This window comes from Oncorhynchus nerka, linkage group LG19 (assembly GCF_034236695.1).
Source record: "Oncorhynchus nerka isolate Pitt River linkage group LG19, Oner_Uvic_2.0, whole genome shotgun sequence".
Lineage (NCBI taxonomy): Eukaryota > Metazoa > Chordata > Actinopteri > Salmoniformes > Salmonidae > Oncorhynchus > Oncorhynchus nerka.
The window spans coordinates 19,970,435-19,997,556 of NC_088414.1; the positions used below are offsets into that span (position 1 = coordinate 19,970,435).

Below are 27,122 nucleotides of genomic sequence, written 5' to 3' on the forward strand. Positions count from 1 at the left end.
GCTGCCATGCTATGTTGCTGTCTTAGGTCTCTCTTTATGTAGTGTTTTCTTGTCGTGATGTGATTTGTCCTTTATATATATATATATATCTATATCTATATCTATATATATTTTTTTTTTCAAAAAAAAAAAATTCATGCCAACCCCGTCCCCACAGGAGGCCTTTTGCCAGGCCACCATTGGAAATAACAATTGGTTCTTAACTGACTTGCATAGTTAAATAAAGGTTCAATTAAAAATAAAAAAATACCTTATTTCATATATTACATAACATTTTTGGGATCTGTATTTCCTGGTCCTTTAAAGTGAATCTCTACATCCCATCCTCCATCACACTCTCTCCTGCAATTGTTTTCCAGCTGCTCCATTGGAAAGAACTCGTGTGTGAGCGGACAGCCAGGATGTGAGCGTCACAGGGAGAGATAGGGAACGGGACGCAAATATGTGGATTTCCAGTCAGATACGTCACCCTCTAAACCCTCCCCATCCCCCTGGGAGGACACTGTACCCATCTCAGCACAGTCACAAGTTTAAGGAAAAGAAAAACAATCATGCTCACGCATACTGTCTGTCCTGTTTAACTGCTGCTGCTGAGGGCCGTATTGCACATTGACCCCATGACCAATGACTGAGGCAGATCCCTGACCACAATATGCCCAGAGGGAGTATTTTCACAAAGCCTGATGCTCTCTGGGCTATGATGGACGGTTTTATTGTTAATCGTTTCAGAGCACAGAAACGGTTTTCTGACAGCTGTCTGGATGGAAAATGAATGTATTCTCACAGAGACAGACTCACAGCGCAGAGCTGGGGCCTGTTCCATTTCATGTCACGTCATAGTAGTGAAACTCAATTCCTGAATTGACAAGAATTTTAAGATATTGAGCCCAACTCCCACCAAGAGAATCTCTCGTCTCCCCACATACACACACCATTTTCTTACCTTTAGTTATGCTGAGAGTGTTGTCCCCACTGGCCACAAAGTCATAAAGAGCAACAAACAAGTTGGGGTCATTCTCGCTGGGTCCGGCCAACAGGTTCTCTTTTGAGTTCCAGCGGGCCGCTTCGGTCAGACCCTGGGGCTCAAAGTCTGGTCTCTGGAGAGCTTCTGGAACACACAACAGACAGGTCCGGCATTAGAACATGTCTTTATCTATTAAACAAGTGGACTTTGGGGGAAAGAGAGAGATCTGGAGAGAGTCGATCAGATCCGTGTTAAATAAACCAACAACTAATCAGGCGAATATCCTTCCTATCACCTTGTCAAAGAAACACAGCCTGGGTTCCAGTCTGTTTAGCTTTCATTCCACACCTGGTCATGCACAACGTCAAATCCATCAGGATTTGGCAAGAGAGCAGAAACAGACTTGTACCCATGAAATACAAACAGAGAAAGCAGAAAAAACTATGTCAATGTGCTGGCATTTCAGAACAGATATTGTCACTGCTTCAGTCTGGACACACAAACACATTCACACCTGTATGCGTTCTGTGTATTTAAACAATATATACTCCAGAGAACCTCCCCACGTCACATCGAAGGAACATTTCCCCGAAAAAGGTTTCATGGTTGCACCATTGTCCTGGACTGCACAGCTACTGTGATTTGACTATGGTATTAAAGGCATCAACATTAACTGAGTTCTTTAATGAAGTCCAATAACATAGTCCACCTCTCCACCACCTGTACGATTCATTTCCTGGAGTTCCAGGCTTTCCTTTCAATTTTAAGACTTTGTTTTCAATAACAAGACTCTCCAATAAGAGTTGGCCCATCATCATTTTGTAGTGAGAGGGGAAATTCGAGCTGCGTTAAGCTTCCAATTAGGACTGGAATAACACCGTAAGACATAATCGACACTTCAGCCACAGATTACGCTCATTATACTCAAATAATGTGACTCAGAGGGCTTTGGATGCTACGTCAAGGTTACCAGAACTGGAATGAGTTGCGGGGAGGTGGAAATATAGAGAAGGAAAGAGAAAGGGAAAGAGATAGAAGACGGAATTTTTACTGAACCCCGGCTGGCCCACACAGTGACTTCATTTTGAGGCTCCTCTGTCAGCACACATCCACACCTTGCATCTCTCACAACACATGTCCTCAGCTCGGGCACTAGGACCAGAGAGAAGCATTTGATCATCTGCTGAGGCCATAGAGATACCCGAGAGAAAGGACAAAAGCTAGGAGTAAAATATTCAGTTCAAGAGAAAGGCATGCTGTGATATATTGAACCCTGGCAGAGCACGGATCCTTGATTGTTATGATTTTTTATCTCAAATCAAAGTTTGTCACATGCACCGAATACAACAGATGTAGACCTTACAGTGAAATGCTTACTTACAAGCCCTTAGCCAACAATGCAGCTAATAAAAATAAGTATTAAGTAAAAAATAAAAGTTACAAATAATTCAAGAGCAGCAGTAAAATAACAATAGTGAGGCTATATACAGGGGGTACCGGTACAGAGTCAATGTGCGAGGGCACAGGTTAGTCCAGGTAATATGTACATGTAGGTAAAGTTAAAGTGAATAAGCATAGATAATAAACAAAGAGTAGTGTAAAAGGGGGGGGGGGGGGCTTGAGGGGTAGACGCTGGCTTGAGGGGTAGACGCTGTTAAGAAGTCTTTTGGACCTAGACTTGGCGCTCCGGTACCGCTTGCCGTGCGGTAGCAGAGAGCACAGTCTATGACTTGGGTGGCTGGAGTCTGACCATTTTTAGGGCCTTCCTCTGACACTGCCTGAGGTCCTGGATGGCAGGAAGCTTGGCCCCAGTGATGTACCACCTTGCGGTTGGAGGCTGAGCAGTTGCCATACCAGGAAGTGATGCAATCAGCTCTCGATGGTGCAGCTGTAGAACCTTTTGAGGATCTGATGACCCATGCCAGATCTTTTCAGTCTCCTGAGGGGGAATAGGCTTTGTTGTGCCCTCGTCACGACCGTCTTGGTGTATTTGGACCATGATTGTTTGTTGTTGATGTGGACAACAAGGAACTTCAAGCTCTCAACCTGCTCTACTACAGCCCTGTCGATGAGAATAGGGGCGTGCTCGGCCCTCCTTTTCCTGTAGTCCACAATCCTCTCATTCGTCTTGATCACTTTGAGGGAGAGGTTGTCTTCCTGGCACCACACGGCTAGGTCTCTGACCTCCTCCCTATAGGCGGTCTCATTGTTGTCGGTGATCAGGCCTACCACTGTTGTGTCATCGGCAAACTTAAATGGTGGTGGTGTTGGAGTCGTGCCTGGCCATGCAGTCATGAGTGAACAGGGAGACAGAAGGGGACTGACTACACACCGTTGAGGGGCCCCTGTGTTGAGGATCAGCATGGCAGATGTGTTGTTGCCTACCCTTACCACCTGGGGGCGGCCTGTCAGGAAGTTCAGGATCCAGTTGAAGAGGGAGGTGTTTAGTCCCAGGGTCCTTAGCTTAGTGATAAGCTTTGTGGGCACTACGGTGTTGAACGCTGAGATGTAGTCAATGAATAACATTTTCACATAGGTGTTCCTTTTGTCAAGGTGGGAAAGGGCATAGTGGAGTGCAATAGAGATTGCAACATCTGTGGATCTGTTGGGGCGGTATGCAAATTGGAGTGGGTCTAGGGTTTCTGGGATAATGGTGTTGATGTGAGCCATGACCAGCCTTTCAAAGAACATCATGGCTGCAGACGTGAGTGCTACTGGTCGGTATTAATTTAGGCAGGTTACCTTGTTCTTGGGCACAGGGACTATGGTGGTCTGCTTGAAACATGTTGGTATTACAGACTCAGTCAGGCAGGGACAGGTTGAAAATGTCAGTGAAGACACATGCCAGTTGGTCAGCGCATGCTCGGAGTATACATCCTGGTAATCCGTCTGGCCTTGCGGCCTTGTGAATATTGACCTGTTTAAAAGTTCTTACTCACATCGGCTACGGAGAGCGTGATCACACCGTCGTCTAGAACAGCTGATGCTCTCGTGCATGTTTCAGTGTTACTTGCCTCGAAGCGATCATATAAGTAATTTAGCTTGTCTGGTAGGCTCGTGTCACTGGGCAGCTCGCAGCAGTGCTTCCCTTTGTAGTCTGTGATAGATTGCAAGCTCATCCACATCCGACGAGCGTCGGAGCCAGTGTTGTACGATTCAATCTTAGTCCTGTATTGACGCTTTACCTGATTGATGGTACGTCGGAGGGCATAGCAGGATTTCTAATAAGCTTCCGGGTTAGAGTCTCGCTCCTTGAAAGCGGCAGCTCGACCCTTTAGCTCAGTGTGGATGTTGCCTGTAATCCATAGCTTCTGCTTGGGGTATGTAGTAGAGGTCGACCGATTATGATTGTTCAACGCCGGTACCGATACCGATTATTGGAGGACCAAAAAAGCCGATACCGATTAATCGGCCGATTAAAAAAATATGTATTTGTAACAATGACAATTACAACAATACTGAATTAACACTTATTTTTTAACACATTAATATAATACATTAATATAATACATCAATAAAATCAATTTAGCCTCAAGTAGATACAAAAAAAAAAAAAAAAATATATATATACACACAGTGGGGCAAAAAAGTATTTAGTTAGCCACCAATTGTGCAAGTTCTCCCACTTCAAAAGATGAGAGGCCTGTCATTTTCATCATAAGTACACTTCAACTATGACAGACAAAATGAGGGGAAAAAATCCAGAAAATCACATTGTAGGATTTTTAATGAATTTATTTGCAAATTATGGTGGAAAATAAGTATTTGGTCACCTACAAACAAGCAAGATTTCTGTCTCTCACAGACCTGTAACTTCTTCTTTAAGAGGCTCCTCTGTCCTCCACTCGTTACCTGTATTAATGGCACCTGTTTGAACTTGTTATCAGTATAAAAGACACCTGTCCACAACCTAAAACAGTCACACTCCACACTCCAAAATGGCCAAGACCAAAGAGCTGTCAAAGGACACCAGAAACAAAATTATAGACCTGCACCAGGCTGGGAAGACTGAATCTGCAATAGGTAAGCAGCTTGGTTTGAAGAAATCAACTGTGGGAGCAATTATTAGGAAATGGAAGACATACAAGACTACTGATAATCTCCCTCGATCTGGGGCTCCACGCAAGATCAAAAAGATAACAAGAACAGTGAGCAAAAATCCCAGAACCACACGGGGGGACCTAGTGAATGACCTGCAGAGAGCTGGGACCAAAGTAACAAAGCTTACCATCAGTAACACGCTACGCTATGTTTTAACTTCCGGCGCCGACAGAGATGGCCGCCTGGCTTCGCGTTCCTAGGAAACTATGCAGTTTTTTGGTTTCATTACATACAGTCGAGAAGAACTACTGAACATAAGAGCAGCGTCAACTCACCATCAGTACGACCAAGAATATGACTTTCGCGAAGCGGATCCTGCGCTCTGCCTTTCACCAGGACAACGGAATGGATCCCAGCCGGCGACCCCAAAAAACGACTTCGAAAAAGGGGAAAACGAAGCGGTAATTCTGGTCAGACTCCGGAGACGGGCACATCGTGCACCACTCCCTAGCATTCTCCTCGCCAATGTCCAGTCTCTTGACAACAAGGTTGATGAAATCCGAGCAAGGGTAGCATTCCAGAGGGACATCAGAGACTGTAACGTTCTTTGCTTCACGGAAACATGGCTCACTGGAGAGACGCTATCGGAGACGGTGCAGACAGCTGGTTTCTCCACGCATCGTGCCGACAAACAAACATCTTTCTGGTAAGAAGAGGGGCGGGGGCATATGCTTTATAGTTAACGGGACGTGGTGTGGCCACAACAACATGCAGGAACTCAAGTCCTTCTGTTCACCTGATTTAGAATTCCTCACAATCAAAGGTAGACCGTATTATCTACCAAGGGAATTCTCTTCGATTATAATCACAGCCGTATATATTCCCCAAGCAGACACATCGATGGCTCTGAACGAACTTTATTTGACTCTTTGCAAACTGGAATCCATATATCCGGAGGCTGCATTCATTGTAGCTGGGGATTTTAACAAGGCTAATCTGAAAACAAGACTCCCTAAATTCAGCATATCGATTGCGCAACCAGGGCTGGAAAAACCTTGGATCATTGCTATTCCAACTTCCGCGACGCATATAAGGCCCTGCCCCGCCCTCCTTTCGGAAAAGCTGACCACGACTCCATTTTGCTGATCCCTGCCTACAGACAGAAACTAAAACAAGAAGCTCCCGCGCTGAGGTCTGTTCAACGCTGGTCCGACCAATCTGATTCCACACTCCAAGACTGCTTCCGTCACGTGGACTGGGATATGTTCCGTATTGCGTCAGACGACAACATTGACGAATACGCTGATTCGGTGTGCGAGTTCATTAGAACGTGCGTTGAAGATGTCGTTCCCATAGCAACGATTAAAACATTCCCAAACCAGAAACCGTGGATTGATGGCAGCATTCGCGTGAAACTGAAAGCGCGAACCAGGGCAAGGTGACTGGAAACATGGCCGAATACAAACAGTGTAACTATTCCCTCCGCAAGGCAATCAAACAAGCTAAGCGCCAGTATAGAGACAAAGTAGAATCTCAATTCAACGGCTCAGACACAAGAGGTATGTGGCAGGGTCTACAGTCAATCACGGATTACAAAAAGAAAACCAGCACCGTCACGGACCAGGATGTCTTGCTCCCAGGCAGACTAAATAACTTTTTTGCCCGCTTTGAGGACAATACAGTGCCACTGACACTGCCCGCAACTAAAACATGCGGACTCTCCTTTACTGCAGCCGACGTGAGGAAAACATTTAAACGTGTCAACCCTCGCAAGGCTGCAGGCCCAGACGGCATCCCCAGCCGCGCCCTCAGAGCATGCGCAGACCAGCTGGCTGGTGTGTTTACGGACATATTCAATCAATCCCTATCCCAGTCTGTTGTTCCCACATGCTTCAAGAGGGCCACCATTGTTCCTGTTCCCAAGAAAGCTAAAGGTAGCTGAGCTAAACGACTACCGCCCCGTAGCACTCACTTCCGTCATCATGAAGTGCTTTGAGAGACTAGTCAAGGACCATATCACCTCCACCCTACCTGACACCCTAGACCCACTCCAATTTGCTTACCGCCCAAATAGGTCCACAGACGATGCAATCTCAACCACACTGCCCTAAACCATCTGGACAAGAGGAATACCTATGTGAGAATGCTGTTCATCGACTACAGCTCGGCATTTAACACCATATAGTGCCCTCCAAGCTAGTCATCAAGCTGGAGGTCCTGGGTCTCGACCCCGCCCTGTGCAACTGGGTACTGGACTTCCTGACGGGCCGCCCCCAGGTGGTGAGGGTAGGCAACAACATCTCCACCCCGCTGATCCTCAACACTGGGGCCCCACAAGGGTGCGTTATGAGCCCTCTCCTGTACTCCCTGTTCACCCACGACTGCGTGGCCACGCACGCCTCCAACTCAATCATCAAGTTTGCGGACGACACAACAGTGGTAGGCTTGATTACCAACAACGACGAGACGGCCTACAGGGAGGAGGTGAGGGCCCTCGGAGTGTGGTGTCAGGAAAATAACCTCACACTCAACGTCAACAAAACTAAGGAGATGATTGTGGACTTCAGGAAACAGCAGAGGGAACACCCCCCTATCCACATCGATGGAACAGTAGTGGAGAGGGTAGTAAGTTTTAAGTTCCTCGGCGTACACATCACAGACAAACTGAATTGGTCCACCCACACAGACAGCATCGTGAAGAAGGCACAGCAGCGCCTCTTCAACCTCAGGAGGCTGAAGAAATTCGTCTTGTCACCAAAAGCACTCACAAACTTCTACAGATGCACAATCGAGAGCATCCTGTCGGGCTGTATCACCGCCTGGTACGGCAACTGCTCCGCCCACAACCGTAAGGCTCTCCAGAGGGTAGTGAGGTCTGCACAACGCATCACCGGGGTCAAACTACCTGCCCTCCAGGACACCTACACCACCCGATGTCACAGGAAGGCCATAAAGATCATCAAGGACAACAACCACCCGAGCCACTGCCTGTTCACCCCGCTATCATCCAGAAGGCGAGGTCAGTACAGGTGCATCAAAGCTGGGACCGAGAGACTGAAAAACAGCTTCTATCTCAAGGCCATCAGACTGTTAAACAGCCATGACTAACATTGAGTGGCTGCTGCCAACACACTGACTCAACTCCAGCCACTTTAATACTGGGAATTGATGGGAAATGATGTAAAATATATCACTAGCCACTTTAAACAATGGTACCTAATATAATGTTTACATACCCTACATTATTCATCTCATATGTATACGTATATACTGTACTCTATTTCATCTACTGCATCCTTATGTAATACATGTATCACTAGCCACTTTAACTATGCCACTTTGTTTACATACTGCACTCAATACCATCTACTGTATCTTGCCTATGCCGCTCTGTACCATCACTCATTCATATATCTTATGTACATATTCTTTATCCCCTTACACTTGTGTCTATAAGGTAGTAGTTTTGGAATTGTTAGCTAGATTACTTGTTGGTTATTACTGCATTGTCGGAACTAGAAGCACAAGCATTTCGCTACACTCGCACTAACATCTGCTAACCATGTGTATGTGACAAATAAAATTTGATTTATGCCGCCAGGGACTCAAATCCTGCACTGCCAGACGTGTCCCCCTGCTTAAGCCAGTATATGTCCAGGCCCGTCTGAAGTTTGCTAGGGAGCATTTGGATGATCCAGAAGAAGACTGGGAGAATGTCATATGGTCAGATGAAACCAAAATATAACTTTTTGGTTCAAACTCAACTCGTCATGTTTGGAGGACAAAGAATGCTGAGTTGCATCCAAACACCACCATACCTACTGTGAAGCATGGGGTGTGCTTTGGGGCTGTTTTTCTGCAAAGGGACCAGGACGACTGATCCGTGTAAAGGAAAGAATTAATGGGGCCATGTATCGTGAGATTTTGAGTGAAAACCTCCTTCCATCAGCAAGGAAATTGAAGATGAAACGTGGCTGGGTCTTTCAGCATGACAATGATCCCAAACACACCGCCCGGGCAACGAAGGAGTGGCTTTGTAAGAAGTATTTCAAGGTCCTGGAGTGGCCTAGCCAGTCTCCAGATCTCAACCCCATAGAAAATCTTTGGAGGGAGTTGAAAGTCCTTGTTGCCCAGCAACAGCCCCAAAACATCACTGCTCTAGAGGAGATCTGCATGGAGGAATGGGCCAAAATTACCAGCAACACTTTGTGAAAACCTTGTGAAGACTTACATAAAACGTTTGACCTCTTATATACCCTTTGTTGGCAATGACAAAGTATTGAGATAAACTTTTGTTATTGACCAAATACTTATTTTCCACCATAATTTGCAAATAAATTCATTAAAAATCCAACAATGTGATTTGCTGGTTTTTTTCCTTCTCATTTTGTCTGTCATAGTTGAAGTGTACCTATGATGAAAATTACAGGCCTCTCATCTTTTTAAGTGGGAGAACTTGCACAATTGGTGGCCGACTAAATACTTTTTTGCCCCACTGTAAATCGGCGCCCCAAAAAAAAGATTTACGATTGTTACGAAAACTTGAAATCGGCCATTCCGATTTATCGGTCGACCTCTAGTATGTAGGTACAGTCACTGTGGGGGGGGGGGGGGAGTCATCGGTGCACTTATTGGTGAAGCCAGTGACCGATGTTGTGTACTCCTCAATGCCATCGGAAGAATCCCGGAACATATTCCAGTCTGTGCTAGCAAAACAATCCTGTAGCTTAGCATCTGCTTCATTTGACCATTATTTTTATTGACCGAGTCACTGGTGCTTCCTGCTTTAGTTTTTGCTTGTAAGCAGGAATCAGGTGGCTAGGATTATGGTCAGATTTGCCAAATGGAGGGCGAGGGAGAGCTTTGTACGCATCTCTTTTTGTGGAGTAAAGGTGGTAGAAATGAGGTAAAACGGATATAAGTTTCCCTCCATGAGAGTCCCCGGCCACTAAGAGCGCCGCCTCTGGATGAGCGTTTTCCTGTTTGCTTACGACCATATACAGCTCATTGAGTGTGGTCTTAGTACCAGCATCTGTTTGTGGTGGTAAATAGACAGCTACGAACAATATAGATTAAAACTAGGGTGGTCTACAGCTTATCATAAGATACTCTACACCTTAGGCGAGCAAAACCTTGAGACATCTTTAGATTTCGTGCACCTGCTGTTGTTTACAAATATACATAGACCTCCATCCCTTGTCTTACCAGAGGCTGATATTCTATCCTGCCAAAAAAGCGTAAAACCCGCCAGCTTGATGTTAATCATGTCATCGTTCAGCCACAACTCTGTGAAACATAAGATATTACAGTTTTTAATATCCTGTTGGTAAGATATAAGTGTTCGTAGCTCGTGTATTTTGTTATCCAATGATTGCATGTTGGCTTATAGGACCGATGGTAAAGGCAGATTACCCACTCGCCGTCGGATCCTCAAAAAGGCACCCAGACCTATGTCCCCAATATCTCTGTCTCTTTCACCTGAGAATGGCAGGGATTTGGGCCTTGTCGGGTGTCTGGAGTAAATCCTTCGCGTCTGACTCGTTAAAGAAAATATCTTCATCCAGTACAAGGGGAGTAATCGCTGTCCTGATATCCAGAAGCTCTTTTCGGTCATAAGAGACGGTGGCGGAAACATTATGTACAAAATAAGTTACAAATTACGCGAAAACACACAATAGCACAATTGGTTAGGGGACCGTAAAAAGACAGCCATCTATTCCGATGCCACCACATTTGTATCTTATGTCAAACCAACACCTTTTGTGTAGATGAGAAGTGTTCTGTGGTTAACTGAGCCCTAACAGAGTTACCTGGTGAAAGGCAGAGGGAGGCTATTTGGTGATCTACTGTGGAGCCACATTACATGATGAGATCCACTGAGGGAGAATTATTCCTTTAAAAAAAAATGTAACTTTTGTTTATCTAGGCAAGTCAGTTAAGAACAAATTTTTATTTACAATGACGGTCTACACCGGCCAAACCCGGACGACGCTGGGCCAATTGTGCGTTGCCCTATGGGACTCCCAATTACGGCCGGTTGTGATACAGCCTGAATTCGAACCAGGGTGTCTGTAGTGCTTTAGACCGCTGCGCCACTCGGGAGCCCCATGAGAAAGATGGTCACCACACACAGCTGACAGTCTGGGCACTAGGCTCTCTAACTGGGCACATGACAGAGATTAGGGATGTGCATGATTAACATTCCTGGGGAGTGTGAGATAAGAGCAGAGGCATCGCAACACGTTCTGCTCCCCAGCACTATGGCACTGGAAGAGCAGGAATATTCAACTGTAGGTTCACACATGAATTTAAAAAAAATAATGTTTAGACAGAGTTAACACATTTTGAATAGCATACCTAGAGTAGAGGTTTATCTTATTTCTAATGATGTCGACATTATTTCTCAACTCCTAATATTGAGCTAATTACACTCACTGGAGTATCTGACATAGGGTTTGGAAAGGTACCCACAAATAGGCTACCAGTGTGGGAAGTGCCGCTGGCTGCTAGTAAGCTTTCTTGACTGTATTTAAATCAGCCAATAGTGCTGAGCGATTAACAGTAATTCTGTTTTTTGGGGGTTTTTAAATTACTAATTGACCGACATCGGTCCAATTACTGAATTCCATTCAGATCTGTTTTTTTGTGCATCCAACATGTACCGGTCTCTAGAGAGAAATCAAATCATTCACGAAAGAAATCAAGAACTATGTGGGAAGCTGGGCTGAAGGGAGTTGTAGTTTTCATTAAGCAAATATTCACTCTAGTTCAGCACAGACACGTGGTAATTAACTACAATGATCATAATCCATTATGCCAGTTTTTTCACTTCAGAAGGGAAGAGGCGAAACGAGAAGGTTCACTCTGTCAAACGGTTAAATGGACATGATTTGGAAAGGCACACATCTGTCTATATAAAAGTCCCACAGTTGACAGTGCATGTCTGAACGAAAATCAAGTCATGAGGTCGAAGGAATTGTCTGTGGAGTTCCGAGACAGGATTGTGTGGAGGCACAGATCTGTGGAAGGGTTACAAAACCTTTCTGCAGCAAGAACACAGTGGCCTCCATCATTCTTAAATGGAAGAAGTTTGGAACCACCACGACTCTTCCTACAGCTGGCAGCCCGGCCAAACTGAGCAATCGGGGGAGAAGGGACATGGTCAGGGAGGTGACCAAGACCCACTCTGACAGAGCTCCAGAGTTCCTCTGTGGAGATGGGAGAACTTTCCAAAAGGGCAACAATCTCTGCAGCACTCCATCAATCAGGCCTTTATGGTAGAGCGGCCAGACGGAAGCCACTCCTCAGTAAAAAGCTCAAGGCCTCAGACCATGAGAACCAAGATTCTCTGCTCTGATGAAACCAAGATTGGACTCTTCGGCCTTAATGCCAAGCGTCATGACTGGAGGAAACCTGGCACCATCCCTCCGGTGAAGCATGGTGGCAGCATCATACTGTGGGGATGTTTTTCAGTGGCAGGGACTGGGAGACTAATCAGGATCAAGGGAAAGATGAACGGAGAAAAGTACAGAGAGCTTCTTGATGAAAACCTGCTCCAGAAAGCTCAGGACCTCAGACTGGGGTGAAGGTTCACCTTCCAAGAGAACAACTACCCTAAGCACACAGCCAAGGCAACGCAGGAGTGGCTTCGGGAGAAATCTCTCAAAGTCCTTGAGTGGCCCAGCCAGAGCCCGGACTTGAACCCTATCGAACATCTCTGGAGAGACCTGAAAATAGCTGTGCAGTGACGCTCCCCATCCAACCTGACAGCGCTTGAGAGGATCTGCAGAGAATGGGAGAAACTCCAAAAATACAGGTGTGCCAAGCTTGTAGCTTAAAACTCAAGGCTGTAATCAATGCCAAAGGAGCTTCAACCAAGTACTGATTAAAGGGTCTGAATACTTATGTAAATGTGATATTTTTGCTTTTTTATATAAATATGCAAAAATCTCTCAAATCCAAAATGCGCGTGATGGCAGACGTGTGCCCGGTCTAGTCAGCATGTACAGTGGCTTGCGAAAGTATTCAACCCCCTTGGCATTTTTCCTATTTTGTTGCCTTACAATCTAGAATGAAAATATATTTTTTGGGGGGGGTTGTATCATTTGAGATACACAACATGCCTACCACTTTGAAGATGCAAAATATTTTTTAAAATTGTGAAACAAGCTAGAAATAAGACAAAAAAAACTGAAAACTTGAGCGTGCATAACTATTCACCCCCCTCCCCCCCGAAAGTCAATACTTTGTAGAGCCACCTTTTGTAGCAATTACAGCTGCAAGTCTCTTGGGGTATGTCTCGATAAGCTTGGCACATCTAGCCACCGGGATTTTTGCCCATTCTTCAAGGCAAAACTGTTCCAGTTCCTTCACGTTGGATGGGTTCTGCTGGTGTACAGCAATCTTTAAGTCATACCACAGATTCTAAATTAGTTTGAAGCCTGGGCTTTCACTAGGCCAGTCCAAGACATTTAAATGTTTCCCCTTAAACCACTCAAGTGTTGCTTTAGCAGTATGCTTAGGGTCATTGTCCTGCTGGAAGGTGAACCTCCGTCCCAGTCTCAAATCTCTGGAAGACTGAAACAGGTTTCCCCCAAGAATTTCCCTGTATTTAGTGCCATCCAATTTTCCTTCAATTCTGACCAGTTTCCCAGTCCCTACCGATGAAAAACATTCCCACAGCATGATGCTGCCACCACCATGCTTCACTGTGGGGATGGTATTCTCGGGGGGGTTTGAAAAGGATGTTGTATTTGCGCCAGACAGTGTTTTCCTTGATGGCCAAAAATATACATTTTAGTATCATCTGAACAGAGTACCTTCTTCCATATGTTTGGAGAGTCTCCCACATGCCTTTCGGCGACACCAAAGTGCTTGCCTTTTTCTCTCTTAAGCAATGGCTTTCTTCTGGCCACTCCTCTGTAAAGCCCAGGTCTGTGAAGTGTACGGCTTAAAGTGGTCCTATGGACAGATACTCCAATCTCCGCGGAGGAGTTTTGCAGCTCCTTCAGGGTTATCTTTGGTCTCTTTGTTGCCTCTCTGATTAATGCCCCCCTTGCCAGTTCCATTTTCATTTCAATTCACCAATTTTGACTATTTTGTGTATGTTCATTACATGAAATCCAAATAAAAATCCATTCAAATTACAGGTTGTAATGAAACAAAATAGGAAAAACGCCAAGGGGGATGAATACTTTTGCAAGGCACTGTAATAGGCTAAGATAAAGTTTACACTTCCTATTCCAATTATGTGGGGGGGAGTAGGCTTGGGCGGTGTACCGTATACCCGGGTATTTGGAAAAAGCCATGGGATGGTTTTTCAATACCGTCAAAACTGTGTTTGAAGTTTCTTTATAAACTTTAATATTTGTAGCTACTTTTTATGTAAATACCTGCAGTCAACTTGTGCAATACGTTAGGAGATAAAGACTGCGTTCTATTTTACCTGTCAAAATGTTTCATTATGAAAGCTTACCGGTAGACCCCAGTCATGTGGTGTTTATTTACAAGCACACAACGACGAGGGCCTTGTCACTCACTGTTGTGCAGCACGTGCCAGGTGATCTAGCTACAGTATGGAATTCACAACTAAAATGTTGCCAGCTAAATATCTTAGAAACTATAACTATTAAGGTAAATGCACAACTGCAGTTTATTTTTTTAATTTAGTAGCTAGTTAGCTAAGTGGTTATCTTCTTCCAAAATCAAGCTTTATTTGGTAACAGCACAAAATCCCCTTGTGGATCAAGAGCATTGCTATCTAATATCTGTTTTGTGTTTGCAGCAAAAAAAAATTAGGTACTTGTATTTAATTATGAGCTGGGATGTCTGTCCTGAAAATACAGTAATTTAGGTTGGAGACTCTAAAAACATTGCACTGTGCTCATTAGCATTTAGTTAGCATTCTCCATGGGATTTTACATGTACTTGTTAGCATTGCTAACCTTCAGGTTACAGAGGCTGTGGGGTTAGAAAACAGTGCCCTTTATGTTCAGTGTGAAGGTATAACAATCAGGATACCCCCGAAGCCTAGTAGGGAGGTCTTAATAATGGAAAACTATCAACCAAATCTATTTATTTGGCAAGGAGAATGTTGATTACTTCTCCTTGCCATTATCATTCACCTGATAAGACAGATTTTTTTTTGCTAACGTATGATGGGGGTCCCTGGGTCGCTGGTTTGCCTGGGAGGGGGTCCCTGGGCAGGAAAAAGAGACAGCAACACAATTAGACCCAACCAAATAATAAGAAAACAAAAAGATTATTAATTACTTGACACATTGGAAAGAATGAACAAAAAAACAGAGCAAACTAGAATGCTATTTGGCCCTAAACAGAGAGTACACAGAGGCAGAATACCTGACCACTGTGACTGACCAAAACTTAAGGAAAGCTTTGACTATGTACAGACTCAGTGAACATAGGCAGACCTGGCTCTCAATAGCAAGGCTATGTGCACACTGCCCACAAAATCAGGTGGAAACTGAGCTGCACTTGCTAACCTCCTGTCAAATGTAGGACCATATTAGAGACACATATTTCACTCAGATTACAGATCCACAAAGAATTTGAAAACAAAACATGATTTTTCAACTCCCATATCTACTGGGTGAAATACCAGTGTACCATCACAGCAGCAATATTTGGGACCTGTTGCCACAAGAAAAGGGCAACCAGTGAAGAACAAACACCATTGTAAATAAACCTATATTTATGTTTATTTATTTTCCCTTTTGTACTTTAACCATTTGTACATTGTTACAACACTGTATATATATATATATATATATATATATATATATATATATATATATATATATACACTGCTCAAAAAAATAAAGGGAACACTTAAACAACACAATGTAACTCGAAGTCAATCACACTTCAGTGAAATCAAATTGTCCACTTAGGAAGCAACACTGATTGACAATAAATTTCACATGCTGTTGTGCAAATGGAATAGATAGACAACAGGTGGAAATTATAGGCAATTAGCAAGACACCCCCAATAAAGGAGTGGTTCTGCAGGTGGTGACCACAGACCACTTCTCAGTTCCTATGCTTCCTGGCTGATGTTTTGGTCACTTTTGAATGCTGGCGGTGCTTTCACTCTAGTGGTAGCATGAGACGGAGTCTACAACCCACACAAGTGGCTCAGGTAGTGCAGCTCATCCAGGACGGAACATCAATGCGAGCTGTGGCAAGAAGGTTTGCTGTGTCTGTCAGCGTAGGGTCCAGAGCATGGAGGCGCTACCAGGAGACAGGCCAGTACATCAGGAGATGTGGAGGAGGCCGTAGGAGGGTAACAACCCAGCAGCAGGACAGCTACCTCCGCCTTTGTGCAAGGAGGAGCAGGAGGAGCACTGCCAGAGCCCTGCAAAATGACCTCCAGCAGGCCACAAATGTGCATGTGTCTGCTCAAACGGTCAGAAACAGACTCCATGAGGGTGGTATGAGGGCCCGACGTCCACAGGTGGGGGTTGTGCTTACAGCCCAACACCGTGCAGGATGTTTGGCATTTGCCAGAGAACACCAAGATTGGCAAATTCGCCACTGGCGCCCTGTGCTCTTCACAGATTAAAGCAGGTTCACACTGAGCACATGTGACAGACGTGGCAGTCTGGAGACGCCGTGGAGAACGTTCTGCTGCCTGCAACATCCTCCAGCATGACCGGTTTGGCGGTGGGCCAGTCATGGTGTGGGGGGGGGCATTTCTTTGGGGGGCCGCACAGCCCTCCGTGTGCTCGCCAGAGGTAGCCTGACTGCCATTAGGTACCGAGATGAGATCCTCAGACCCCTTGTGAGACCATATGCTGGTGCGGTTGGCCCTGGGTTCCTCCTAATGCAAGACTATGCTAGACCTCATGTGGCTGGAGTGTGTCAGCAGTTCCTGCAAGAGGAAGGCATTGATGCTATGGACTGGCCCGCCCGTTCACCAGACCTGAATACAATTGAGCACATCTGGGACATCATGTCTTGCTCCATCCACCAACGCCACGTTGCACCATAGACTGTCCAGGAGTTGGCGGATGCTTTAGTCCAGGTCTGGGAGGAGATTCCTCAGGAGACCATCCTCCACCTCATCAGGAGCATGCCCAGGCATTGTAGGGAGGTCATACAGGCATGTGGAGGCCACACACACTACGGAGCCTCATTTTGACTTGTTTTAAGGACATTACATCAAAGTTGGATCAGCCTGTAGTGTGGTTTTCCACTTTAATTTTGAGTGTGACTCCAAATCCAGACCTCCATGGGTTGATAAATTTGATTTCCATTGATACTTTGTGTGTGATTTTGTTGTCAGCACATTCAACTATGTAAAGAAAAAAGTATTTAATAAGAATATTTCATTCATTCAGATCTAGGATGTGTTATTTTAGTGTTCCCTTTATTTTTTTGAGCAGTGTATATACACATGATATGACATTTGTAATGTCTTTATTATTTTGGAACGTCTGAGTGTAATGTTTACTGTTAATTTGTTATTGTTCATTTCACTTTTGTATATTATCTACTTCACTTGCTTTGGAAATGTTAACATATGTTTCCCATGCCAATAAAGCCCCTTGAATTGAAGACCCTTGTGGTAGAGGGGTGTCCTGTTAACAGCAGAGTGTGATTGCAGAGCAAAACTTCACCATTCAGACAATGAGCAGAAAAGGTCTCTCAATCTATAAATCATTCTGGACATTTGAGAATGACCCAAACCAAAAATCTCAAAACAGAACTGGTATCTTTCCAACTATAGACTTCAAGTGCAAGCATGAGGAATGACAGCTTGATTTCTTAGTGAGCGACTGAAAACAATTGAACTCCAAGGCTATGATTCAATCCGCAAAAGATAAACGCTTAGATTGTGTAGAAAGAATATGGGCAGGCGGGGGTTGTCGGGTGAGGAAATAAGACAGATGGAGGGAGATACATATGAGTGTAGTGGATAAGAAATGAGAGGAAGGAGGTGGAGGTGGGGATAGACTTGTCATAAGTGTGTGGGCACTAACAGCTCACCTCGCCTACACATGTCCATTTTACTAACCTCAAATACCTCTGCTCTTAGTGAGGAGTGACAGCAGACAGACATACTGCATGACATGGCAGCATACTGAGAGAGAGCAAGAGGGAGGGAGAGATAGAGAGAGGGGGGGGGGGGGAAATGGAATAAGACTTAAAAATGAGGCAAGAAAGAAAGGGAAAAGGGAAACAGCAGTTGCTAGTGGAGAGGCTGGGATTACAGCATATCCTGGCTGGATCACTGGGGGAGATAATCCATCCAGCAGTCATTAAATATGTGTGGAACTCTTGACAGCTATGACAGAGTTGGTATGAGCAACAGGGATGAATTAAAACTAACCACAAACACACTGACAGAACAGGGGATACAGATATTGGCCAAGTGGAGTTCATCACTACCTCCTTGACCTCTGAGATCAAAACATAGTGACTAGGGCCATAAGAATCCAAACAACAGTCAAGTTCCATGACGTAGAACCAAGCCACTTGAGGCGAAGTTGGAGGGAGGGAAAAGGACTCACGCTTGGGCGATTCGGTTGCATCACCTCGCTGTCGACACCTGTGATGGGTGACAAAGAGCTTGACGCTGGATCAAGCCTGAGATCTGGAGGTCTAACCACTGTTTAAAGATCCTATCTGGATCTGATGCCTTCTGTTGACTAGTTCTCCCCCCAACTCGACTGTGATTAGGTCAAACATTGGTACACTAGACATGAGGGCGAGTGAACCTGCCACACAGAGAAGGACAGGTGTAAAATGCTAGGCATTATTGACTGCAGAAGAATTTGCCACACAAGGCTATGAGTAATGTAAACAGAAAGAAGGGTACATTGGGGGCTAGCTAACTTATTGCAAATTCAATAAGTGGATATCCCTCCAAAGAGAGAATTGCTCATTTCTTTCCAGAAATACATTAAACTATTCCAAATTAGAGACTGCTCTTTCATTTTTGGTCTGTGTGTGTGTGTGTGTGTGTAACCACCGCTATATAAAAATGTGTGTTTAAAAAGTTATTGATCAACATCTACTTTGCTGGAAAGTGTTCCAGGACTACAGTATATTGTCTATTAAATCATTTCGTTGTGCAATCCTTAGCACATGGATTTCCTCAAATTTCATTCATCTTTGATTCAGGCTAATCTATTTAGCGCATCTATGTTTAAAGTAAGGCCGAGTGTAGGCTTGGAAAATAATTAATGGTACACTCTATAAGGCCGATAAATCTTAAAACTCTATAACTCAGTTCAACTTTTCTTTGCACTCAATGTAGAAAAACAATAAACAAGATGCAAATCTTAGCAAAGAGTGAAAAGGAAAGCGTAGATTTAGATGAAACCCTCAAACAAAAGTAAAAACGAGCCCAGCCTGGAGTCAGATTTCCTTGTATTCTCTCATCCCTTCTTTCCTTTCTTCTGCAGCAAGCCAGTGTCTAGCTTCCCTCTCCCTGATGGTCTCCCCCTCCGCTTTCCAAAGGAACGACAGAGGCCTCACACAGAGGGAGAAGATGCACTATCTCCATGTTCTCTCCCCCTTCTCCCCTACAGTGTCATCTCCTTCTCTGACCATCTTTGTCTTTCTCTAAGAATCAAACCCAAAACAACCCCCCTTATACTCCATACCAACCCCCTACTGCCGTTCCTCGAATTCTTACCTTCCAAGTAGCAGCTGGAGGAGGACGAGAGGCCTTTCTTAGATTTACACCCCACCAATTTCAGGCAAATCTCCAACATTTTCATTTGCTTTCTTTCGCTTCCACTTGAAAAATGCTGTTTGTTTATCAGCTCAGTGTCCCTTATGTTTCCTTTTGCCGGCAGATCAACAGAAAAAACTTCCCCAGGTCTGTCATGAAAAGACAAATAACAAAAAAAATAAGGAATTCTGCTTTTCTCCTCTCAGAATCTTTGGCGGTTGTGACCCTCTTTTCTCTCCTCTATTCCACCAAACAAAAGCGAACTCTGTGCTGCCCGCAAAGTCTACAAACTTTGTAGTCCAAGCGGCTCCATCTTTTTTTCTCTCTGGCTTGGTTAGCTCCTTTCCGGAGGAGGCAGACGCGACCCAAAAGTGCACCCGTTCTGGCCGAAAGCTGGCTGGACATGCGGATATGTCAGTTGAGCGGGCACTAGGGCAGTTTGGATGGTGCCATTCTCTCTCCTGTCCCCGTGTGTGTGTGTATGTCCGTTAGCATGAGAAGCACAGGGACTCGTGCTACAGCCTGACAACAAAGGGCCTCTTTCAGGCTCTGCTTGCTGCACTGAATGACATCAGATGGCTGGGCCCTCCCACAACACACAAGAGAGCAAGAACTACTATACACACACACACACACACACACACACCAAGACGAACGCAAACAGAAACAGTATGCAAAAAAACACATCCAAAGGAGACAGATGAAACCTCTGTTGACAACCAAATTTGAAGTTACAACTGTGAAAGATCCAGTCAGATGTTTCTCTTTGTCCTTTCTGTTGGAGAGCCACAAGACACTTTTTCAAAAAACCCTTCTCCAACACTTCAAACCCCCACCCCCACTTCTTCTCTCCCTCAGTTTCCCCCTTTCTCTTACTCAGATCTGAAATGCTTACAGGTTAAAGAACAGGGTCTGGAAGCCGCCTGGCTTTTTTAAAAGCACAAAAGCTTGAGCTCGGAGTAGGGAGCTATTCTGCAATCAGATAACAGAGAAAAGTACGCTATTCCCCCCCGCCCCCCCTTAACTTTTTACACTGCTCAAAATAAGGTTCATTTGCCCAGGGCTGTTTCAACTGGAGGTGAACTGCAATAATTGTGAAATCTAATATCTGAACTGATAAAATAAAAAAACTTGAATCTAAAAAGAAACATGCAGGGCCATGTGCTTCTAGGGAGTGAATGGTTGGCCGTTTCTGTGAGGAACAAAGAATCATTGGCATTAGTCAGGCACTCTTGCGACATGCCTCTCTCTATCCCAGTCTTCCCTCAGCTGTCTTTACAGTGGCCATACTGAACTCAAGGATTGGTTGTGTCATTCTTCAGCATCTTGTGCCATGAAATGTTATCAACAAGAGTCATTAGAATGAATAGACTATAAAAACAGGTATGCCCACATGGTCTCTCCAAACCAGAACATTGACAATAAAAGGTGCAGAGTGTGTGCAAATCAAGAGTTACCGCTATAGAAAGGCAATGTTACATATAGGTATTCTTTGGATAGATTTCTGACTTCAGTCAAGACCAGTATCCCTCAAAACCGCCGATTCACTTTCCTTGCCTTTAAGCAGACGCTACATTCAAGTGTGTGTAATACCACTTCAGCGGGTGACTCCAGACTGGCTGGAACCTTAGATCTGTCAGTCCACAGCCCAGAAGCATGCTAGCTGGCTAACACGCTCACTGAAATGTCCAATCATAAGGAAAAGGAGGACAATTGACTGAATATAGGCCAGGAGTCTGTTGCTGTAGTCAATCCCGTCTATAAAAAAGGTGAGTCAGTGGTATAGAAGGTGATAACATGCCACTAAGGAAGACAATTGTAACAATGTTACTATTGTTATTGACTGTACTTTTGTTTATCCCATGTGTAACTCTGTGTTGTTGTTTTTTTGTCGCACTGCATTGCTTTATCTTGGCCCGGTTGCAGTTGTAAATTAAAACTTGTTCTCAACTGGCCTACCTGGTTAAATAAAGGTGAAATAAAAAAAATAGAATATAATTCTCCAATCAAGCCATTGATAATCATTTCGGGACTGACAGTTGAAGTCAGAAGTTTACATACACTTAGGTTGGCGTCATTAAAACTCGTTTTTCAACCACTCCACACATTTCTTGTTAACAAACTATAGTTTTGGCAAGTCGGTTAGGACATCTACTTTGTGCATGACACAAGTAATCTTTCTAACAATTGTTTACAGACAGATTATTTCACTTATATTTCACTGTATCACAATTCCAGTGGGTCAGAAGTTTACATACACTAAGTTGACTGTGCCTTTAAACAGCTTGGAAAATTGCAGAAAATGAGGTCATGGCTTTAGAAGCTTCTGATAGGCTAATTGAAATCATTTGAGTCAATTGGAGGTGTACCTGTGGATGTATTTCAAAGTCTACCTTCAAACTCAGTGCCTCTTTGCTTGACATCATGGGAAAATCAAAAGAAATCAGCCAAGACCTCCAGGATCCAGTTGCAAAAATTGTAGACCTCCACAAGTCTGGTTCATCCTTGGGAGCAATTCCAAAGGCCTGAAGGTACCACATTCATCTGTACAAACAATAGTACGCAAGTATAAACACCATGGGACCACGCAACTGTCCTACCACTCAGGAAGGAGAAGCATTCTGTCTCCTAGAGATGAAGGTACATTGGTGCGAAAAATGCAAATCAATCCCAGAACAACAGCAAAGGATGTTGTGAAGATGCTGGAGGATACAAAAGTATCCATATCCATAGCAAAACGAGTCCTTTATCGACATAACCTGAGAGGCCGCTCAGCATGGAAGGAGCCACTGCTTCAAAACCACCATAAAAAAACTGCACATGCGAACAAAGCTCGTACTTTTTGGAGAAATGTCCTCTGGTCTAATGAAACAAAATAAAATTGTTTTGCCATAATGACCATTGTTATGTTGAGGAAAAAGGGGGATGCTTGCAAGCCGAAGAACACCATCCCTGAAAAAGTGTGTGCGAGCAAGGAGGCCTACAAACCTGACTCAGTTACACCAGCTCTGTCAGGAGGAATGGGCCAAAATTCACCCAACTTATTGTGGGAAGTTTGTGCAAGGCTACCCGAAACATTTGACCCAAGTTAAACAATTTAAAGGCAATGCTACCAAATACTAATTGAGTGTATGTAAACTTCTGACCCACTGGGAATGTGATGAAAGTAATAAAAGCTGAAGTAAATCACTCTCTCAATTTGCATGCTGACTGCAGGAATGTCCACCAAAGCAGTTGCCAGAGAATGTAATGTTAATTTCTCTATCATAAGCCACCTCCAATGTCATTTTAGAGAATTTGGCAGTACATCCAACCGGCCTCACAACCGCAGAGCATGTATAACCATGCCAGCCCAGGAACTCCATATTATCTTCTTCACCGTTGGGATCATCCAAGACCAGCCACCCGGACAGCTGATGAAACTGCGGATTTGTACAACCAAATAATTTGTACAACACACCATCTCGGGGAAGCTCATCTGCATGCTTGTCGTCAATAATTGCACTTTATCGATGGGAATTTGAATGCATAGAAATACCGTGCCAAGATCCTGAGGCCCATTGTCATGCCATTCATCCACCGCCATTACCTCATGTTTCAGCATGATAATGCACAGCCCCACGTCACAAGGATCTGTACACAGTTCCTGGAAGTTGAAAATGTCCCAGTTCTTCCATGGCCGGCATACTCACCAGACATGCCACCCCTTGAGCATGTCTGGGATGCTCTGGATCTACGCGTATGACAGCGTGTTCCAGTTCCCGCCGATATCTAGCAACATTGCTCAGCCATTGAAGGGGAGTGGGACAACATTCCCCAGGCCACAATCAAGAGCCTGATCAACTCTACGCAAGGGAGATGGTCCATAATGGCACCGGAGGGGATGGCTGCAGTTTTACGGGCTACTTAAAAACTGTGCTATTTTGTTTGTTTTTCCCGAATTGTTTGTAACTTATTTAGTACATAAAGTTGCTGCTACCGTCTCTTACGGCCGAAAGTAACAGCGTTTACTCACCTCGAACTGGACAAATACTTATTCTTTAATGAGTCCACCGCGAAAGGTATACTGCTTTCCGGAGACCAGGCACAAATCCCCGTCATTCGCAGGAAGAAAAGGCGGAGATACAGAGGGAGAAGGTCGGGGTGCCTTGTGAGGATTCGGAGGCGAGTGAGTAAATCTCCTCTACCATCAGTTCTATTGGCCAACGTGCAATCACTGGAAAACAAACTGTAGACCACACTATCTAGCAAGAGAGTTCTCATCTATATTATTCATAGCGGTCTATTTATCACCACAAACAGATGCTGGCACTAAGACTGCACTCAACGAGCTGTATGCCCGATTGCAGTTCCTAGGTTTCCCGATTGCAGTTCCTAGGGCTTCCACTAGATGTCAACAGTCTTTAGAAAGAGTTTCAGGCTGGTTTTTGGAGAAATGAGCCAGAAATTGTAGTTTTTCTAGGTGGCTCCCATTTTGGCTGTAGTGTTTTCAAGCGTGTTAATGAGAGCGCGTTCTTTGGTATTTTTCTCCAGTAAAGACAATAACGGTTCTCCGTCATAAATGTTATAGTTATTTACATATTAGGGTACCTAAAGTTTCATTATAAACGTTGATTGACTTGTTTGAATAAGTTTATTGGTAACGTTTGAGATTAATTTTGTATGCATTTTGAAGGAGGGAAACCGGGAGGATTATTGACTGAAGCACGCCAGCTAAACTGAGTTTTTATGGATATAAAAAGGACATTATCGAACAAAAGGACCATTTGTAATGTAACTGGGACCTTTTGGAGTGCCAACAGAACAAGATCTTCAAAGGTAAGGCATATATTATATCGTTATTTCTGACTTTCGCAACTCCCTGGTTGAAAATGATTTGTTTTGCATTTGTGCGCTGGGCGCTGTCCTCAGATAATCGCATGGTTTCCTTTCGCCGTAAAGCCTTTTTGAAATCTGATACAGCGGCTGGATTAACAAGTTCAGCTTTATTTTGATGTATTGCACTTGTGATTTCATGAAAGTTTTATATTTATAGTAATTTAATTTGAATTTGGTGCTCTGCAATTTCACCGGAAGTTTTCGAAATGGGATGCTAGTGTCCCTCTGAGCCGCAGGAAGTTTTAAGTAGCGTCATCTAACAGCAAAGTTGCTTGACATGTCAGTTGCAACTGCAACTAAAACTGTGTGGAAGTTGCGTCATGTAACTGCAGCCTAACATTCTATGAGGTCCTCAGATCGGATGGAAATCCATACTTAACTCTTGAACATTAAAAAAAAGCACCCACCAGAGGACAATGCCGCCCCTATTTGGATGTAACTCCTGCCCTAGAGCGGAAACGCTCGTTTAGGTTCCAGGAAGGTATCAGTTTCGCGATACTCGTTAGTGTCGTACCAAGGAAACAAAACATGAAGCGGATTTATCTTCTTTAGGAAAACAGCCCTAATGGTTGTTAAACATCCTTATGTTGTCATCTAGAGTCACATGTATTATTTTCTAAGCTATATCACACTCTTACATACAGCTAGTTTTTAAATGACCAAAGAGTTTAGTCTGCTTCGTGTTTTCATTTTTGCCATGGGAAACAATTTGTGCCATAGTGGTATCGTCATAGCCCTACTACTTACACGTATTCACAAATTGGGGACGGGAAAGAACATTGCGATGATTTCCACATGGAGTGGAGAAACACATGGGCAACTGGCAGCTGTCATTGTAGCTAGCAGCATACTAACCTTATCTAGCTAGCTGATGTTCTGTTTCTGTTTGTATTTGTATTTTATACTACACTGTATTCAAAAGATTAGCCAGCTGGCTTGGCTGGTTCTGGATTGGTCATAAGCATTTAGAGAAAACTTTGCCACAGATTGGAAACCAGCATCTTTGACTTTGCCATCTACTGTTATCGCCAAAGAGTTGGCATCTTCCATAAGAGACATCTGTTTTTCTACGTTATAATGGACACGGTGCAACCTTTTCCAGGTGGGCTGCTGGCAGGCTTCGGTACAGCAAAGCCAAATATGGTTCTCATAGGGAAAGTCAAATGATAGGCTACAAATGACTTTGCTCAACATGATTCACACCGCAAATGAGACTTAACAACACCCTGAGCACATCAAACATGAAAGACCAATACAAATATAAGAGTACAACAAAATAGATAAACAACTTCCTTGAATTTTCTTCGCAGGTGCCTGTTCATTATAGGATAGACACTTGTGGTTTCTAGCTGCACCAATCAAAGCAGTGAAGCAAGACTAGTGGTCAAAACCTTTCAGAGCAGGGTTGCAAAAAACAACATGTCATGCAATTATTAATTATAAAATGGTCAGATGTATACTTTTTTTTTTAAAAAATTTAAATATAGACTAGCTTCAAAATAAGTGAATATTTACAAATTATCCAATGGACTATTGAAATGTTCTGGTAAAAAAGGGCAGTGCAAAATAAAGCTGTTTGGCTCAGCTCAGTCCGACTCTGAAGAGGAAGAACTTTGCAAGTGTTTCTGATTAATAAACAATGCCATGCTGGTGGGTGGTAACATTTTTAAAAACTGTCCTGAAAAAAAAAGACTGAAAAGCATTTTCCCACTTAAAGGCCAAATATATCATTGACTAAAACACATGTATTGTAATCAATCATGGGTATGCAATGTGCACCGTCTTGTGAATCCAAAAGCATCAAGAGTTAGTGTTGGTCAACTTTTTCATTCCAATTACTGTATCTTAACTGTATGACTAATGTAGGGCGTGGAGGGGGGTGACATCAAGGCATCTATAGGGCATAGGTTCTCAAAACGAGTTCCGCTATTGAATATTGCCAACAGATTAAACGACCTTTGGCCAAGGGATCCATGGAATACGTTTGAAGTGTGTAACACAATGTCATATTATTCATCTACAATTTGTTCTTAACCCTGGGCAACATTGGCCTGGGAGACTCACAGGGATATTGGTATCAACAGTACTTCCACTTTAACTCATTACTATTTGTATTTTTTTATTCATTTACATAAACACCTTGTAAGTTAAGCTTTAAAACTGCAAAGTTCTCTCTCTGCCTCATTGCAAAATTGCAGGATATTAGCTTTAAGGCTGCAACAACCAAAAACTTCTGCTCCATGACAAAATGTGTAAAATTACAGGAAATTAACTTGAAACCTGCTAAATGTTCTCCAATGCCAAGAGATGGGCCTTTAAAATGTTTCTTCCCAGGTCCCGACTGTTTGTCCGGCCATGCACTGCCAAAGTCATAGTAAAACCTCTTGCATGCTATTTTTACATCACTCAATATTGTATTCTGATTCTGAGTGGGTTCCTGATGAATTTGCTATCACAAGAGAGGTCCCAGCTCCAAAAGGTTTGAGAACCCCTGCTATAGGGCATCCTGACACATGCCACCAGGCCGTACATCCTCTC

General features: G+C 43.9%; 1 protein-coding gene across 1 annotated transcript in view; it reads right to left on the reverse strand.

Moving 5' to 3' along the window:
• The window catches only part of LOC115101169 (tyrosine-protein kinase ABL1-like), a 58,409-nt gene that overhangs the window by 14,220 nt on the left and 17,067 nt on the right, over positions 1–27,122 (reverse strand). Inside the window, 1 exon segment of the mRNA XM_029620444.2 lies at positions 944–1,108. Within this exon segment, the coding sequence (XP_029476304.2) occupies positions 944–1,108 (165 nt within the window).